The sequence below is a fragment of the Primulina tabacum genome, chromosome 13, assembly GCF_025594145.1.
Source record: "Primulina tabacum isolate GXHZ01 chromosome 13, ASM2559414v2, whole genome shotgun sequence".
NCBI lineage: Eukaryota > Viridiplantae > Streptophyta > Magnoliopsida > Lamiales > Gesneriaceae > Primulina > Primulina tabacum.
Window position 1 is genome coordinate 37,543,891 of NC_134562.1, and position 18,415 is coordinate 37,562,305.

Below are 18,415 nucleotides of genomic sequence, written 5' to 3' on the forward strand. Positions count from 1 at the left end.
GTGTCTCCAACTTTTTCCAAAGCGTACGAGCATGTGTCTCGTTAGAGATGTGATTATAGACGTTGTCATCGACAAATTGTCGGATGTACCCGCAGACTTGCTCGTGCTCGAAGTTCCATTCAGCATCTGATTTATCATCTGGTTTAGACTCGCTGAACACCGATATGTGCATCTTGGTGACGAATAGAAGATCTTTCATCTTACTTTTCCAAAGTTGATAATTAGAGCCATTAAGGCTAATCATCTTGCTTGTGCGTACCTCCATCTTTTGTGAATGCTACCAACGAATAATCGTCAAAGCCTGAACACAAAAGAACCACTTCCCTAATACTGTCTAGAAAGCCTTTTCTGATGTGGAAGTTCAGACTAAACTGCAACCACAGAGCATACGAGGACTTCCTATAGTATTTGAGAACCTGGCTCTGATACCAGTTGTTGGGATATCAGGGAAATAAACGAGGTAACATCGCAGCGGAACATCATAAGTGATATCAACAATTGAATAAGATGGACACCAATATTTATAGTGGTTCACCCCAAGATTGGGCTACGTCCACTTTAAACCTCTCAAGGAGATCACTTCTTTATTAATAACAAAGAAGACAAAAGAATTGAGAATACAAAGTATTTCACTCAGAACACTCTGATTTTAACACTCACTTTCTCTCCACCAATCCTATTCCTTCCAAGGATAAAAACTCCTTAAGAAATCTCACACTAAATCATTTATCTCACTTCTACACTTATGATTGTAGATGAGATGATTTTGTGTTTTGGTGTGATTTTTGAAATGAAGAATGGATGGGTATTTATAGGTGAAGTTTAGGGAAAAAACAAAAAATAAAACCTCATGCCTTAGCTCATTATTTTTGACTAATCAACACATGTGTTAATTATGTTGTTGAATTCCAAAATGGTGTGCTTTGAATTCAAATATGGCTTGATTACTTAACATTATCCATATATTTTTGCATCCAATGAATGATAGCTGACCACGTTCATATTGGATCCACATTATTGGGACTGTTTTGGGGAAGGGGAATTAGTCACAGTCTAGCGCTCCAAAAAGGAGAGAGCGAAAATTCCAATTTAAGTTTTTTTGATGAGCAATGTGCACATGATATGCATGTAGAGATAAACGAATCAAACCGAGTTGAATATTAATAAAATTTAAGAATAAAATTAAGAATGTTTGAGTTCGAGCTCTTGGTTCGAGTTTGGCTCAAAATATTCAAACATATTTCTTGAACAATAAAAAGCTCGAAATTTCTTAAAGACTCGAAAAGTATTATATCTTTAATATATAGTTGTATTATATTAATAAAATATTAAGACTCGCGAACTAAATAATTTGAGATCGAGTTCGACTCGGAAAGAACTTCAAACATATTTTAGATCGATAACTTCGAGTATGAATCAAATATTTATCAAGCGCATGGAGGCAACATAATTTGTGTGTGCCAATCGATGGGGGATGTGTATGTCTCACTAATTCCCACGGACTATAAAGTTCTCCGCAAAATATTTTTGAGTAGATTTCTTATAAGACGGTCTCACGAATCTTTATCTGTGAGACGAGTCAACCCTACCGATATTCATAATAAAAAGTAATACTCTTAGCATAAAAAGTAATATTTTTTCATGGATACCCAAATAAGATATCCGTCTCACAAAATACGACATGTAGACTGTCTCACACAAGTTTTTGCCGATATTTTTTACATGTGTGGGAAGCGAGGGTACTCGAAAATTATTATCATCACACATAGGTAAATTTCGAAGGCAAAATTTTTGGAGAGAAGGGCCATTTAGTTTTCAAGAGCGCCCTAGATAGATCACACCTAATTGGTCTTTGAATAACATTTTTGACTCGTAGTGGTTTCGGTAATTATGACTAGCTAGATATCACAATATAACATATAATATTCTTTCACGTAACTTTAACTTTGATCAAATTGCTGCTTCTTCTTCTTTTTTTCTTTTTTCATTAAAAAAAGAAGAAAGAGCCCTAGTTAATGAACATGAAATATGTATTAATTGAATTGAATTAGTGGGTGTCATGTTTATCCCGACAAACCAAGCTTCTGTTTCCCCATCTCCCAACTTAGCTCGTTGATGCTTAAACAGCTAATAGGGATTAGCTTTTCCATTTTTTTATCACTCAAATTAATTAATAGAGTATTCAATGATTCTTTTTCTCTTTATTTTCATTTAATTGCACCATTAAATTAATTATTAAATTAAATTATAAAAATATACAAGTTCAAAGTTTCTTTATGATTTTTTTTTTGGGTAATAAAACCGGCTTTTAGGTGTCATTCCAACGAAGGACTTGGCAGGAAACAATAGAAAATTAAATAATTTATATTATTATTTGTATATATTTTATTTTCTAATATGTGTCCCCTTCGGAGTGGATTGCTTTCAAAATCAGAATTTCAAACAGGCCTTTATCTCCGCCTCTTTATTGTTCCGTCCGTACATTTATTTTAACAAGACCTGTGCCACGACTAGCATAATAAAATGGTTGGTTAACAAAGTATAAAGCAGCATGATTTATATATAAACATATGTTTTCTATAGATGCAAATATTTTGGTGATTTCAATCTTTCTCTTTTTAAAAAAATATATATATATATTTTTAGTAATTGAATCATAGGAAATATAGATTTGATTAATTTGATTATCTACATAATAAGTTTGGGGGAAGAAAACAACTTTCTAACTTTTTGATAAATATATCAAAACAGGTAATTAAGTTGAAGTCATCAATTGTTCACTTTAGTTGCTAGATTGAGCAAGACAACAAATCTGGTTTGTAAGTAAAAATTGTTTAAATATAATCACCACTATTTATAGCACACTGTTTTCGATCCTAAAATTACGAAATTATAGTGTTCATTACTGTATAAATGTTTAAACACAGAATTTCTCATTTGTTTGCCATCACCTTATATATATATATATATATATATATAGTGGACCACGTCAGCACGATGATGGACAAAATAAATATTTTTTCAATGCTTAGAATTCAACGACCCTTATATTACGCCTTAATTCAGGCGTTTAGGCATTCGTAGCCTTAATCCATTTGTCCCCTGCTGGCCTGCCTTCTCCCTGCCCTAAATCATAATCATCCGTTTGTTAATTAGTTTGACGAATATCTCGAGTTTGAGACAAAGTCTTATCGTTAAATCTTCTCTCGATTAGTTTTTTTAAAAAAAAATCAAAAAGGATCCATATTCTATTTAGGAGTTTACTTGTTAGGAATCGATGTTCTTCGAGAGGAGCAAAATTAGTGACCGTAAATTAAATAATTAAAACTTGAGGATGTAGTTTGACGTTATCCGATGATGGAAGAACCAATTAGGTTAATATAATTTAATTATCTTGATTAATTGAAAAAGATTAATGCTAAACAAATTGTTAGACTTAGACCTACATTGACACCTATACAGATATACAAATGAAAAAGTATCGATATGGCATATAATATATTTCCCCATAATTATAATTAATGTGGTGTGTATATATATATATATATATATATATATATATATATATATATATATTCTACAAAATTACAAATCAAGGAATCTACACTTTATAATAGAGTTTTTAATTAACCATTAATTAAGGATCAAAATTACAATACGTGGAAAGATACTCTGTTTGATATGTGGCATTATATTGTTCCTTCATTTCATAACATTATAGATTTTAAATTTCTTCATTAATTTATTAATACGGTTCCGAATTAATATATATATAAAAGCTTTAGTTGCACATGGTTACCACTTTCAATTCAAAGTTTTTTAGGTAGAAAGTAATTTAATTTATATTCAACATGCGACCTTTAATTTATAATAATAAATATAAATACATTTCCGAAACCAACTTCGTGACTTGAGAAACAATGTAATAGAAACTTATAAGACAAGTGCATTTAAAAAAAAAAAAAACTCGGGTTAATGAATAATGATGTTATTTCACATTAGGAAATATAGAGATAAAATATGATTGAAAATTCAAATTTATGAGTGATATTAAATAGAAAGATGTGCAAAATAAAATATATGTGAACGTATGTACGCAGTAGAAGATTAATCTAGAGAATGAAACAAACAGCCAGAGGTCATGTGTTTAGGATATATAATATAATGAATTTTTCATTATAGTATGATAAAATTTATTTGGCAGATGATTTACAATTAATCTGATACCAAAATCACAAATTTGATATTATATCTTAAATTCGAGATTCAATTATAATAACTCTGAACAAAAAAAAAAGTGAAAATATAAATAAATTGTTGGAGGATCTTTCAGGTGTACTAGATCCGAAAAAAAGTGGTGAAAATGAAGCTTTTTTGTGGGTTAACACTTTAATAGTGGTGTCAACTATTCTTTACATACTTTAATCGCGCGAGAAAGAATATATGCATGAGCTACTTATTTCAATATTGAGTTCCCAATTCCAATTCTATTTGGATTATTCTAAACGTGTAAAAGAAAAGTTCTTAATATTTTTTTTTAAACATTAACAAAATCTACCTATGTCAAATATAACAGGTTTTGCATGTAGAAAATATGCAAGGAAAATGTTTCCCTTTTAAATTTCAAGAATGTGTGTTCTGAATTTAAAATTCGATCTCCTCTTATTTTAAGATTGATTCTTGATAGATTTCGAAAATTTTATATCTTAATAAAAGTCATCCGAAATTTATATATTAAATTCACTAATCCGATATGAATCTATCAAATCCAAAGACACCCTCATTTTTTTAATATGAATCACCAACAAAGCTTTGGAAAGAATATTTGTGGACTGGATCGGAAATTTCTTTAATTATTAGTTCGAAATATTTCGGTAACCTTGCAAATTACAACTCATTCAAATGATATAGCAACACAAACTTTAACTGTATCAAAAGCCCGATAGTCTTTCTAGCACTTAAAAAGCCCAAATGATATAAAACATATATATTTTTAGAAGATACGGGGTTGGGTGTTCACACTCTCCCATGTTGGAGAAGGATTATGACAGAGTTCGTAAATACTTTAAAAAAAGGATTATGCATTTTTCCTTCATAAAGTTTGCAAATGAAAAAAAGTGATTGTGAATTTTTCCCCCCACAAAGTTAGCAAAAAGCATTTGCAAACATGATCATTTAATGTATTTGAGATACCAAATTTAGTTCCTAAACAGTATACTAAAATGGGATATGTTTATTTAATTTCATTAGAAGTTTCATTGTCTATACAAAGGTCACCACCATATACAAAACTACAAGTTTCCGTGAATAGAGATTTAAAGACATACTCAGGCTTAAATAAAATTTCTCATCTGGATAATTCGTTTGATAACCAATTTGTTCAAGTTGGTATATAAAACTTTTCAGTTTTTTCCCATTAATAAATAAAATCCTTCTCCGAATCTTTATTTATTGCAGAATTAATAATGTTTGGATCAGTATTTATTTCAGGAAAAACATCGAATCAGATGATATTGGTAAAAATCGGACAAAGCTACAAACACAAAGCATACTTAGAATTCTAAGAAATTTTACAATAAGGCCTTGGTAACAGTTGTTGAGGATTATGCCGAGATGATAGCGAATATGATGATTATATAATATCAAAAAAATGCGGAATTAAAAATAATTAACAAGAACACAAAAATTTATGTGATTCACACAATATAGACTACATTCACGGAGCTACTGAAAATATTTATTATATGAAAATATTACAAGTGTATACAAAACACACAGTCTCTCACAATCTCAATCCCAAAATATAACCCCATGATACTTTACTCTCTCTAATTTAAGATATTTTTATATTGCTTCGATTTGGAATGCCTCTCAACTGAGGAAGAGGAGCTCTAATGGAGCTCCAACGCAATAGTTTATGTACCGAGTGTCTCAATTCTCACAATTTTCGATATGCCGCTTTTGACTAATTATGCTCCCATCACCGATGCATCTAAAATGCATGACAGTGACAGCTCAACGAACATTTTCATGAGAAAAGATTTAAGTCATTCTCAACTTTAATGGATAATCTCCTCACTGGAATTTATGGATCTGAACATTATATGTCTGAATTTCGTGCATGACTCAGTAAATCGAGAATCGCAATATTCACATAAAATATTGACGATTAATTTGGCTTATTTGGGCACAGGAGCCACTTACTACTCATCATAATAACAAGATAGATAACTAGACGACCAAATAAAATCATGCATGCCACACAGTATTTTTCTCCTCGCATGCACTCAAACTTGAATAAATATTAAAACACAAATTTTTTCATCATTCGAGCTGATCTCTTGTTACTGATGTTGGAGAGAATCTGGCACATGGATTTGTATGACGAGCCACTGAGTTCGCTTAGAGCGCTGGCAGCACTAATTTTCAACCTTTTAACCTTATCCCTCATCACTTTTCCATCTTCCCCCTGAATTAACGTTCTCACCAATTTCTCTATCTCTTCCCTCCCCACCACTTTCCTTGTGGGCAACTCCTCCGGCCGCAATGCCACCCCAAGCTCCTCTGTCAACATGGCGGCGTTCAACTTTTGCTCGGCATATAGCGGCCACGCTATCATCGGCACCCCACTAACTATGCTTTCCAACGTCGAGTTCCACCCGCAATGCGACAAGAATCCTCCGATCGATGGATGGCTCAGGATTTTGACTTGTTGTCCCCACAATGGGACCAACACTCCTATATTTTGGGTTCGGGTTAAGAACCCCGGAGGCAAAAAGCTCGGAGACCATTCCGACCCATAGTCTCTAGTGAAAAATGCATCGTCCACACGGCCATAGGTCGGACTTCGCACCACCCAAATGAACTGCTGTTGGCTCATCTCCAGCCCCCAAGCCAACTCGGTCATTTGCTCAGTTGATAGCACCCCACCACTTCCGAATGATACAAATAAAACACTTTGATTAGGTTGTTTGTCTAGCCAAGCCATGAAGCCATTTTCCAACACGTTCGGTTCGATGGTTCTCGTCAAAGGACCGATAGGGTAAACGGGGTTGGTCATCACAGACCTCAACGCTTCATTTTCCCTAAAAGCCTCGAGGGTTTTAGACTCCAAATCTTCCCAAGAGTTCAACAAAATCCCATCAAATAAAGTGTATTCTTTCCCCCGTCTCAGATACTCTACATACTGCTGATCATCCCGGTTTAGCATCGGGTCTACCACATCCACCGGTCGAATCGGTTTGCAGCCCGGAATTTTCAAGTAATCCTGCTCATCAACATATTGACCTTTGATTTCTCCGTCAAGAACCGGACAGTATACAGTCAACGCAGTATACCATGCATTAGAGGGAACATAGACATACTTGGGCAGTTTATACTCCAAGGCAATCGGCAGCGCTTCGGTCCCGAAAAGATCTACAATCAAGGCGTCCGGCTTGCGGTCCATGGAGGCGATGGCTGAGCGGATTAATGGCAAAGCTTCCCGGAGCATCATGCACAGTGTTGTGGCAACTTGTATAGAAGGATTTATGAGGCGTGAGATGTCACCAAGGGGAAGCTCCACTGTTTCGACGAGTCCCTCTTCAGTTGGAAGCTTCAGGAGGCTGGATTCCAACGGAGAACTGCTGGTTGTGACTGCGAGAATGGTGGTTTTGACGTTGTGTTGGGTGGCGAGGCGTTCGGCTAGGAGTTGAACCGGGATGAGATGTCCGACTCCGGGACTGGAGAGAATAAAGATGTGAAGATTGTCTGAGGAGCCACTCATGGTTGATTTATCTTCTCTCAAAGTCGACTGTCACATGGGAAATGAAATAAGGAAGTAAAAAGTTTATAAGCACCTAATCAAATGAAAAGGAAATCAGGAATTACAAAGTTTACAAGGAGAAACATGATAAATACTACTTAGTAGTCTCATTGCGTATGTTGTTAATAAATAAATAAGATAAACATTAAATAAATTGTAAATAATTAGGAAGTAGCAGAAGAAGACTATATATACGTATACACACACATATACATGTATATATGAAACACCTTAAGTAGCTAGTCAAAGTTCACTTATATATTACAAAGAATCATGCATGCATATATATACATGTATAGTAATCATTTCAACAAAAAGCTAATTCAGGCCTCTTTGAAAATGTTCTCGAGACCAGATCAATGCAGAGTGAGTTTCACTTTCACTTTTGTAGCAACAAAAATATATAATGCTTTTAGTACGTACCTGAAATAAGATATATAGCAGACAATGTTATTCTGTAGAACTTCTCCTTAGCCTTAACCCCTTGATGCTTTGACGGCAAAAGAAGATTTTCAATTGAAGGAAAATTGAGACGAGAGGAGATCATGGGAAAATTGATGCACGCGAAGACCGGAAGAAGAGGCAATTAAACGTGAGAGTTCTGTGGAAGTATGCATGTATTGATTGAGAAAGAATCATTTTCAGTTGAAGGAAACGTACGTCAAACGTGAGTTTCACGAATTACACTCATATTCCCGATGTCGTCTTTATTCACAAAGAAATCGTTGTATTTTTGTCTTGTTACACCAACACTTCAAATTATTTACTCAAAATTTCTTTCCACTGTCTCATTATCTTAACATGAAAATAACTTTTAATTCCAAATAATGTATATATTCTATGTGCGATATTATTCCTTAATCCCCTTAATTAACGATCAAAATTACTATACGTGGAATTAAGTTTGACATGCGGCATTACACAGTTCCTTCATTTCCTAGCATTAACTAAGTATAATTATAGCTTTTAATCCATACATTAATTTATTTATACGGTTGCAAGAACCATAAGCTTTAGCTACTGCACATGGTTACGGCCACTTTCAATTCATAGTTTTCTCATAAGAAATTAAGAAAGTTTTCTCGCATTTAATTTATCTTCGCCATGCTACAATATTTTTATATACTTGAAAAACAATTTAGTAGAAATTTATATACAAGATAAGTACATTTCAAGAATCTTGATTGACGTTTGATTTCATTTCATATGAAAAAACATACCGAGACAGAGATTTTGAGTGCTACACAATGAAATATTGTATTACCTATGCCTCTTTCTTTTGAAAATATTCCAGACATCCTATCATTCTCTGCCCTTCTTTTGAAATGAACCTTAAGGCATAATTGAGCAATAATAAATTACGTCATAAATAGTGAATCTAAAATATTGGGGTTCTATTTTTATATTTATTTTTTTTATAAATGAAATGTGTTTTGAAATTGAAGTAGGTTGTCGAGTTCTTTTTCTTCACGGGCTATATGTAATATATACTGACTTGGGCATTTTCTCCCATGATTTACTATGTGGGCTGCAATATTGGGCTGAGGCCCAATATAACAATAATAAGAACAAAATGAAGAAAGAATACATAATTCCACAGGAAGTAAACACTCCTTTAAGCATTTGAGTTTAGTTTGTTCGACAAAATAATGCCTAAAATCTGTACTCGAAAGTAGGAGTTATATATATATATATATAATATATATATATTTGAGAAATCTACATTCTACATTGATATTTGATGAGATTGAAAATTAAATAGCATATTTCATGCAATTTTTTTCCTTGGAAAACAATAATATTTAAAGTTATTAATATATTAATAGGAAGTTATATTTTTATTCTTTAATTCAAAATCTCTCAGATTATGGAGTTCAACGAAAAATTACAAAATTTTCAAATCCAATGACTAGTGTTAAATTTCCATTTCAAACAAGCAAATTAGAGCAATTAATCTCAATTTAAATTAATTTTCCAACAATCCCAAAAGCACAATTGAGAAAAAAAACGGGTATATGAGAGCATCGATCCTATGTGCTCCCTGTAAACAGCTTAATAAAAATTTAATTAAATATTTTTTCCAACTCTCGAACTCGAAATATAGTTTTTTCTTATTATAATTGTATTTTCTTGAATCATTAATCATTATTTTATGTCCATTTTTTAGATAAATCACATGTATTATAAAAGTTGCGAGAAGTGTCAATAAACATAAGCTCTCTTCCAAGAATCCATCGCCGAAAAAAAGACGAGCAGTATAGCTGAGATATAGTGCAATTCCCAGAAAGAAGACAAAGCATTTCTGTTCTCTCCTCATATTTTCCTCAGTGTGGCAGACGCCAATACATCTCGCATATGAGCAAGGCTATGGCGAAAAATTTCGTGAGAGAGAACGTGCCTTTGTCAAGATTCGGAGTGCTGGTAGCGCAGCTCGAATCGATCGTGGCTTCTGCCGCTCATAAGCCTCCGGACCCACTTCTCTGTTTTGATCTTTTGTCTGATCTAATATCGGCAATTGAAGAGGAGCCCAAGGTTGTTTTTGATCACCTCTTAGCTTATTTAAGTTTTGTGCTCAATGTGGTGTTGCCTACTTCTCTTCCTGCTTTTTTTTTTTGAGAAATTTCGGTACCTAATTGGCCTAAAAAGGTCCTCTTTTTTTTTTTTTTGTTTTTTTTAAAAAAATCTTAGCTTTATTACGGTCTTTGTCTTGCGTTTGTGTCGTTTTTGAGTTGTTGAAGAAAAAAATGCATCTGTTTCAGCGTGAAATTCAATGAGATAAATCTTAGGTACTTGTTGATATTAAAAGAAAATTATAATGAATTGCATACAGCTTGTAATAGAGTTATAGTATTAACATTGCTGGAATCTCAAGTTGTAGGTTTCTTTTTTATGACATCTTGGCCGGTGGTCGGGTGCATGATTGTAAAACCAGAAGGGTTTTAATTTTTGAGAAATAAATTGTTTTTGAGGTGTTTGGTCTATCTTGATCAAAACATTCTGTATCAATACCCTTTTAAATCATTTTTAATGTTGTCCTTTTTATTTCAATCTATTATTTCCCAGCACTTCTCATGTTGTAGGGGTTAAATTCTCTTATTTTTGGTGCTTGTGAAATTGAGGGCTTCAGACATCTGATCATAGGTTCCAACATTTCAGGAATCTATACTGCTTTGGCAAAGGAAATGTGAGGACACTCTGTATACTCTACTTGTGCTTGGAGCTCGTAGGCCAGTGCGACATTTGGCATCAGTGGCAATGGCAAAGATAATCTCGAAGGGTGATGGGATTTCAATATACTCTAGAGCAAGCAGCCTGCAGGGTTTTCTTTCTGATGGAAAGAAGAGTGAGGCTCAAAAAGTTTCTGGTTAGTACCAAATTTGTTTTTTACCCATAATGAATTTTTTCTTGTTATTTGTTATATAGACAAGTCAGAACATATCTGAGAGATGATTGATTTATTGCAGTGAGGCCATTATTTTTTCAAACTTTTTGATACATCATGTCGTTAAGTTGTGCTTTTAATATAGGGGTGAGCAAATACCGGTTAATTAGGGTTTTGATAGAAACTCAAACCAAACCAAGTTTATCGGTCTTACTAAATAGCAAATTAAAAATTAGAAAACAAACAAAACTGGACTTAGATTTTTGTTTCGGCTCGATTTGGATGATGGATTTTCACATGAAATGTTTTGATTATTTAAAATAAAATTTGAAATTTATAAACTAGATATTGTAAGTAAACAAATATCAGTACACATTTAAACATTAAAGCATTTAATAATGTAACGCGTGACAATGATATTATCATTAATAAATTATACTTATGAATAAATTTTCTAAATTCTTTTTAGGTTTCATTTTTTGCTTAATTATCATTATGAATAGATTTTCAGGGCCCAAAATATGGTCTGCTTGGTTTGAATTTGTTTTTTTTTTATCTCTACTTTGAATCCAAACCAATTTTTTTGGTTTGGTTAATTATAAAACCGATTCAAACTTGTGGTTTGGTTTCTCTGCTAACCCTTACTCTGATGCACTAATATGACCCTACTGGAATCATTAATGCACTGTTACTGTTATGGGCTCGTGGTTATGCATGAGTTATGGCCTTGGCTTTCTGAACTCCTTGCTAGTTTCTTTCTTTTCTTAGACCATTCATAGGTAGCTGGTGTGTAGAATCCAACATCCTGTATCCTGCATTCAGAAACTATTATTTTCCCCCGAAAAAGCAATATCTTGTAGCCACACTGGATTGCCTGTTCTTGCGCTGATTTTTTGTAGTTTCACTCTGCCCCATCATCCAGCACAAATGTTGAAAACAGCATCCCGACCCTGAGAATAATCATTTTATAGCAGGCTGGCCGCTGGGGGAACATATGGTCGATGATATGTTCTTTACATTTTTATGAAAAGGCATTGTTGTTATGCCAAATATGTTTTGATTGTAAAATTGGGTAATAGTATTTGGGGGAAGTGTTCATTATTGTCATTTTCTGGATACTGGTGTAGGTGCTGCCCAATGCTTGGGAGAATTGTATCGCTGCTTTGGAAGACGGATTGTTTCTGGATTTCTTGAAACAACTAATATTGTTGTAAAGCTTCTAAAATTTAGTGAGGTATTTTTTAAATCCCTTTTTAATCAAGTAGTTTTTAACTTTCTTTCCTATAACATCATCCATTTTATCTAACGTGGAAGAAAAGTAGCTGTTTTATGCTTTATATTGACATTGAGTAGTCAATATTTGTTGCTCTGGAAACACAGGGTAACAAAACCTGCATAGATTTGTTTGATCTGTCACGTTTGAAGCATATATGTATGCCTTACTCATGTGACATATACAAGTTCTTTTTGTTTTCTTTCGGCAACACAAGGTTGTTGAAGCTAGAGAATGCGGAAGAATTCCTCTCCTCTGTGCACCTCTCCAAGAAAAGAAAATAAAATAAAGTTTTGTTTGAGTTGTATGTGGTTCAAGGATTTTTGTGGTGAAGACTGAAGCCTTTTCAACACTAGCCTGTCACCTTTCGATCTTCCATAGATGATAGATGTGAGAAATTTCAAACGAAAATGATTTTTTTATGTCTTATAGGATAGAACCGACATTGGAATTTTGTTGAACAATTTATGTCAATCAAGAATTATTTTCAAGGACATCACAGTGAGTGAACCTTTCTATCTCTTAATTAAACTCAGGATTGAAACCTGACTTGTTATGTCATTTATGTAGAGTTAGATGGTGTAATGTAGATTTGGAATTTTTTGACTAAAAGCATGTTTTCTCTTTTACACGTTGCTCCCTCTTTACACTCTCTCTTCCCTGCGAATCTCTGCAGTGAACAGTTGCTTACATTAGGGGGTGTAAAATTGATTATCTCAGTGCTGGGTTTCCTTAATTCTTGCATTTTCAGTAATATTATTTATGTTTCTTATAAAATATTTCCTTTTTTGTTACTTCTTACAGGAAATAATGTTTTCCTTCCTTCTGGCATTATTTAAGAACATACATTGTTTAAATTTTCTGCGTTCAATTGGCCCTCAAATTCTGTCGATATTATTCAAAACAAAAGTTTGGAGTAATGTTAACCTCTTTTCATCTTTTACTTTTTTGACACTGTGCAATTAAATTGTGATGTAATTACATTTTTTTAAAATTTTAGAAGTTCTAAAATCCTTTGGTTTAAAATCTGAGGCTGCGGAATTGTACATTTAGAATCTGGGCCTGACGTAAAGTCGTCGCACAACGTTAGTTTATTTATTGTCCGTGATTTGTTTCCTCTTTAGGAAGAAAATGTTGGTCATACTCTGATACTTTCTACACCTTGGTCAGCATCATTTTTCTTATCAAACTGGTCCAAATCCTTAAATGCGAAAATTTATGCAATGAAGCCTTTTCATTCTCCTCGTTTCTGCAATGAAGCCACATTTTATTTCTTTAAACGGGTTGACAAACATTAAAAAACTCAGGCACTGAGATGAATCTGATTTAAGTTGCCTCGTTTCCTTATAACAGTTCCTGCACACAGTTAGGGAGAATGAATAATGAAATGACTCGTCAGAAAATTATTTTTTTCTTTTCTTGCAAATTTCAATGTGTTTCATAATTAATTACAGAGTTTAGATATTGAAAGCTTTATTTGTGATGCTTCTCCGATTTGTTTCAACTGAAATGTGTCACATGATATAAAGTGTTATTATTTATTCTCAATATGAATTTCATTAAATAGCCATGAATATCCTACCTAACTGCTGGGTGCTCTAGGATTTTGTGAGACAAGAGGCCTTGCACATGCTTCGCAATGCTTTGGAAGGTTCTGGTGGGAGTGCTAATTCTGCAGCTTATACAGAGGCCTTTCGTGCGATTACACGGATAGGAGTTGTAGATAAATCTTTTAGTGTCAGAATAGCTGCTGCAAAATGCCTCAAGGCATTTGCAAATATTGGTGGACCGGGAATAGGACTTGGAGAACTTGAGAACTGTTTGTCTCTTTGTGTAAAGGTTCTGTTGTTATCATGTTCTCTCTTTATTTATCTTATTAGTATTGATTCTTTCTGTAGATAGGAAGCGATAAAGTCTATTTGTTGTAGGCCCTTGAGGATCCGGTGAAATCTGTAAGGGATGCTTTTGCCGAAGCTTTAGGAGCATTGCTGGCTCTTGGAATGAATCCTGATGCACAGGTATGAATCGTTGTTCTCAACTTGGTTCTATCTCGCACCTCTCTGTTTTTTTATCATTCATATGTTAGGTGCAACCACGAGGAAAAAGTCATGTCGCTCCCAAGAAACTTGAAGGTGGCTTGCAGAAGCACTTATGCATTCCATTTATAAAAGGTACAGACACCTATAGATTTTCGAAAACTGCGCTGGGGGCGAACTTGTCAGGTTTTAGGTCTAGGCTATCTAGGAATGAAGGCAAGATGAGGTTGTGGTCCAACTGTGAGTCTGGGCTAGATTTTAAAGAATCGGTAAAAAACATGAGGATATTTTATGGACATTGAAATATTTAGTCGTTAGGGCGCTATGTATACATCTCTAGCAAATTAGCTTCCCGATATGCTTCCACTGCCTTGGCAAATATGTGGTTATTTCTGGTCAAGGTTGCCTTTTGTTGGAATATCTAATATTTGAGGTGATGGTTGTGAATTTGCTGGTAGCCAAATTTCTTTTGGTACTAAGACAGTAGGAAACATGGTGGTCTTGGAAGAAAAGAACACTCAATAGTTTTTTTATCAGAAACAATATTATATTGATTGATAAAATTAATTACAAAAAGTGAACCAGAGGTCCACATAAAACGAAGTGAGATCCATAGTCAAAATAGATTAATATAATACAGACCTCAATTCCGATACAAATATGAGACCGAGAACGATTTGAACTCTACATTTCTCAACTCTAGCATGAAACCCTGAATTTAATCTTGTCACAACACTCCTAGGTCGAGTCTTCTTGATCTTCAAAGATCTTCCTATTCCGCTCCATTCACACGGACCAACTCAAACAGTGAACCACCACATCTCAAAAATTTTTACCCCCTCCCCAAAAGAACAATCAATAGTTTGATCATAATAATAAGAACCTGCTTATTTTAATATGATCAAGGCTTATGTTTTTCATTTTTTCTGTGCGGATCACTTGTCCGCTTCTTGTGATTAATAGTTTTTAATTATTTAATATAATATTGTTTCCTATAAAAAAAGTGTCTGCTTATTAAAATCCCGTTGTTCTAATAAAAAAATTCATGTATTGGTCTTTTTGAATCTTCAAGTCTGGCAATATGTTAATATTATTTAGTGATTGCTTCTGTATTTACATTTCTTTATTTGCTGAAGTCTAAATTTTATTTTCGCTTATATGTTTATGACCAATTGTAACTTGCAGTTACTGGACCTCGTTCGAAGGACATACGAGTTGGCCTCTCCTTATCGTGGGTTTGCTTTTTACAGGTTGGTAGCTAGTGAGCTTAACTTGATTTACAAACCCTTTATTACAACATAAAAGATATATTAATTCCAGTCAGATATTTTTCGAATTGTGCGTGAAAATATGTGATCATTTTCATGTTAAATAAACTCCAAGTGTCAAGTGTCGTTGTGTGATAGAGATTTAATTCCTTTTCAAATGGTTGTTACGCATAGGATCAAATATTTCTCTTTTGATCAAAAATTATAATTTGGATGACCCATTTTAAACTTTGATTTAGCTATCATAAATAAACAAGCATCGATATACATATAGTCATTAAAAGCATTTGACCCTGTAGCATATGACATTACAAATTTAGTATAAAAAATATAAATCCTCAAAATGATTTACTTTAGCTTCAAAAAAACTTCACATTCATCCGTTATAACCTATATCGACAAACATCTCTTAAAAAGTAGAAAAGAAAATAAATATTTTTTTTTAAAAAAAGCAAAATCAATTACAACAAACCATGTTTTGTAATTTAAAAAATCTTAGTAACTCGAGTTTTTAACAAAGTCCATGATACAATATTTTATGTGTATAAAATCGGTTTGATTTGGAATCTAAACTTTAAACAAAACTTTTTCCGGTGTGATTGATTTTAAAACCGATTCATACTGTGATAGATATTAACCATACCAAACTGTGGTTTGGATTATCAGCTTGGGGTTTGGTTTGGTTTTTGCTCACCCCTAGATGTGATCTTTACAAATTTATTGGAATCTAAGCCATGTGGTGGTTTATAAGTCATGACCGAAAATTTTCAAAATAGCTGATTCTAACCAAGGAAGTGATCACAAAGGATGTTCAGAGTATGCTGTCTATATGTGATATCCGAAAACCATCTGATAGCAACGTCAACTTCTATTTCTCTTTTTTTTTATAAGAAACTGTGATTTAATATAGTAGATTTAAAGTTTACAAAACAAGTGGATGAGCGATCCACAAAACATAACCGTGATAAAAAACAGCCCTAGCACTAGGAACAAATAAAATTCCAATCCCTAACTAGGTCCGATATTCACATATTGTGAAACTGCGTTATGTTGAGCGTCCAAGTCGCCACTCTGAACTTGATCTTCTCCCATATTTCTTCCTCCGAATCCTCTTTATCGCTGAAAATTCTGTTATTGTGTTCTATCCAGATTGACTAGAAAATACACTGAATCACTACGTACCAGAATTCCGTTAGACCCTTCCCCTTAAGGAATTCCTGATCCATAAGCAGCATGTCCCTCGATCTACAAGGGAAAGTCCATTGGAAGCCCAAATGCTGCATGACTTTGATCCATATTGTAGTCGTGAAAGCACAGTGCAGCAGTAGGTGGTCCTGATTCTCCCCGCTTCTCTTGCATAAGCAGCACCACTGGGGACTTAAAATTATGCCCGGCCTTCTTCTCTGTATTTCATCGCAAGTCTGCAATTTCCCCAAAGCCACAATCCAAGAAAACACTTTTACCTTTTGTGGTAGCGGTACTTGCCAAATGTTAGTGTATTGTGGGAAAATTGGAAAAGTGCGTACTGGAAAGAATGATGAATAAAAAGATGAAACGGAAAAGACTCCGGAAGAATCCCCCAACCAAACACGAGTATCCATAGTACCCACAGACAATGTAACGGAATCTAAGACTCCTAATAGGTTACTGCACTCTTCCAACTCGAAAGTATTTAACCCTCTTCTAAACCTAACGTCCCACTGAAAGCTAGACTGACCCTGACTATCATTACTCGAATAAAACTGGTTAATTGGCTTGTTGGTACACGAAGAGAGGCGGAACAGACGCGGAAAACACTCTCTGAATGGCATCTCACCTACCCACCTATCCTCCCAGAATCTTAAAATGTTTCCCCCCTTTAGCACCGTACCAATCATCTGATGACAAGTCGTGTGAGAGCTAGAGATGAACTTCCAAAGGCTTCTCAAAGTCGATGTCCTGGCCAACCTTACATCCCACCCATTTTCTTCATTCCCGTAGATGCTTCCCAAAACTTTTTTCCATAAAGAGTCTTTTTCTACCGCGCACCTCCACCACCATTTTCCTAATAGAGCCTTATTTCTTAAGCGAATGTTACCCAATCCGAGACCTCCCTTATCTTTCGGCTTGCACACTTGTTCCCAACTAACAACGTGGCAATGCATCTCCCCATCGGCCCCATCCCATAGAAAGTCCCTCATCATATTTTCCATAATCTTAGCCACGCAAACCGGTACCTTGAAAAGAGACATATAGTAGGTTGGCATTGCGCTGAGAACCGCTTTTATCAATGTCAAGCGACCCCCTCTCGATAGAAATGACTTCTTCCAACTTGCTAACTTTTTCGACATTTTTGACACCACAGGTGCCCAAAATTCCATCTTATTTGGATTCCCTCAACGGTGCACCCAAGTACGTAATCGGCCATTGCTCTTTCTTGCACCCAATTTCCGAAGCCAATCCCTCAACTTCCTCATCCGAGTAGTTCATTCCTAGAACAACACTTTTATCAAAGTTAATCTTCATTCCAGATCTGCTGCAGAACAGTTTTAAAAGTTCGACCACCTCCAACATGTGTATCTTTGATTGGGTAAGAAACAATGTGTCATCCGCGAATTGAATGTGCGATATGTTATCCCTTCCAACCGCAAGACCTCTCACAACATTTGCTGC

The 18,415-nt window shown here is 34.4% G+C and overlaps 2 protein-coding genes across 5 annotated transcripts in view; one reads left to right on the forward strand and one right to left on the reverse strand.

Moving 5' to 3' along the window:
- Nucleotides 1-6,130: 6,130 nt before the first annotated feature.
- On the reverse strand, nt 6,131-8,368 carry LOC142522708 (anthocyanidin 3-O-glucosyltransferase 5-like). 2 transcript variants are annotated; one of them, XM_075626246.1, is made up of 2 exons: nt 8,228-8,368; nt 6,131-7,792 (listed from the first exon to the last, which is right to left on the reverse strand). In XM_075626246.1, the coding sequence occupies exon 2, from the start codon at nt 7,763-7,765 to the stop codon at nt 6,305-6,307; it is 1,461 nt and encodes a 486-aa protein (XP_075482361.1). In that variant the 5' UTR covers nt 7,766-7,792; nt 8,228-8,368; the 3' UTR covers nt 6,131-6,304. The 2 variants fall into 2 exon arrangements, with proteins under 2 accessions (XP_075482361.1, XP_075482360.1); XM_075626245.1 differs by having other exon boundaries at nt 6,131-7,838; nt 8,228-8,347.
- A 1,636-nt stretch (nt 8,369-10,004) lies between these two features.
- LOC142523416 (protein SWEETIE-like) overlaps nt 10,005-18,415 on the forward strand; it is a 50,920-nt gene continuing 42,509 nt past the window's right edge. For 2 of the 3 annotated variants that reach the window (XM_075627200.1, XM_075627202.1), the window contains exons 1-7: nt 10,005-10,336; nt 10,961-11,168; nt 12,314-12,420; nt 14,062-14,298; nt 14,388-14,477; nt 14,546-14,630; nt 15,681-15,745. In XM_075627200.1, the coding sequence (XP_075483315.1) occupies nt 10,160-10,336; nt 10,961-11,168; nt 12,314-12,420; nt 14,062-14,298; nt 14,388-14,477; nt 14,546-14,630; nt 15,681-15,745 (969 nt within the window). In that variant the 5' untranslated portion in view covers nt 10,005-10,159. The remainder of the gene's footprint in view (nt 10,337-10,960; nt 11,169-12,313; nt 12,421-14,061; nt 14,299-14,387; nt 14,478-14,545; nt 14,631-15,680; nt 15,746-18,415) is intronic. The other variant, XM_075627201.1, reaches the window with a different exon arrangement.